The sequence below is a fragment of the Parus major genome, unplaced genomic scaffold, assembly GCF_001522545.3.
Source record: "Parus major isolate Abel unplaced genomic scaffold, Parus_major1.1 Scaffold335, whole genome shotgun sequence".
Classification (NCBI taxonomy): Eukaryota; Metazoa; Chordata; class Aves; order Passeriformes; family Paridae; genus Parus; species Parus major.
Genome location: NW_015379282.1, coordinates 138,316 through 139,047, shown reverse-complemented (window position 1 = coordinate 139,047; position 732 = coordinate 138,316). Strand labels below are relative to the sequence as shown.

The window sequence follows — 732 nt, the reverse complement described above, 5'->3', positions numbered from 1 at the left end:
TATTTATATTTATATTTATATTTATATTTATTTCCTTGGGATATCCCATTATTCCCTTGGGATATCCCTTTATTCCCTTTATCTACACCTATAAACCATTATTTATCCCCCTTAAACACCTCTTGATTCCCTTTTCATCCCTGGATTCCCTTTGGATTCCCCTTCACCTCCCCCTTTATTCCCTTAATTAAGAAACCGGGAAAAGCAGCTCCAGGATTTCCTTTTCCAGCAGCGGGACGAGGGGAGCTGTGAGGATCTGGCGGAAGGCGAGCGTTACCCCGCGCCCCCGGCCAGCCCCGCGACCCCGCGGCCGCAGCGCGGCTCCTCCGCCACGGCCTCGCTCTTCTTCGGCAGCCTCACCACCGAAGGTGTGTGCCCTGCACCCTGGATCCTGGGATCCACCCATCCTGATCCTGATCCTGATCCTGGGATGGGATCCACCGATCCTGATCCTTGGGGGATCCACCCATCCTGATCCTGATCCTGATCCTTGGGATGGGATCCACCATTCCTGATCCTGATCCTTGGGATGGGATCCACCATTCCTGATCCTTGGGATGGGGATCCACCATTCCTGATCCTGATCCTTGGGGGATCCACCATTCCTGATCCTGATCCTTGGGGGATCCACCGATCCTGATCCTGATCCTTGGGATGGGGATCCACCATTCCTGAGCCTTGGGATGGGATCCACCATTCCTGATCCTTGGGATGGGGATCCACCATTCCTGA

At 53.8% G+C, this 732-nt stretch overlaps 1 protein-coding gene across 1 annotated transcript in view; it reads left to right on the top strand.

The window, feature by feature from the left end:
- Positions 1-732, top strand: part of PLXDC1 (plexin domain containing 1) — a 45,248-nt gene that overhangs the window by 31,151 nt on the left and 13,365 nt on the right. The window contains exon 9 of the mRNA XM_033511538.1: positions 230-368. Coding sequence (XP_033367429.1) covers positions 230-368 — 139 coding nt within the window. The remainder of the gene's footprint in view (positions 1-229; positions 369-732) is intronic.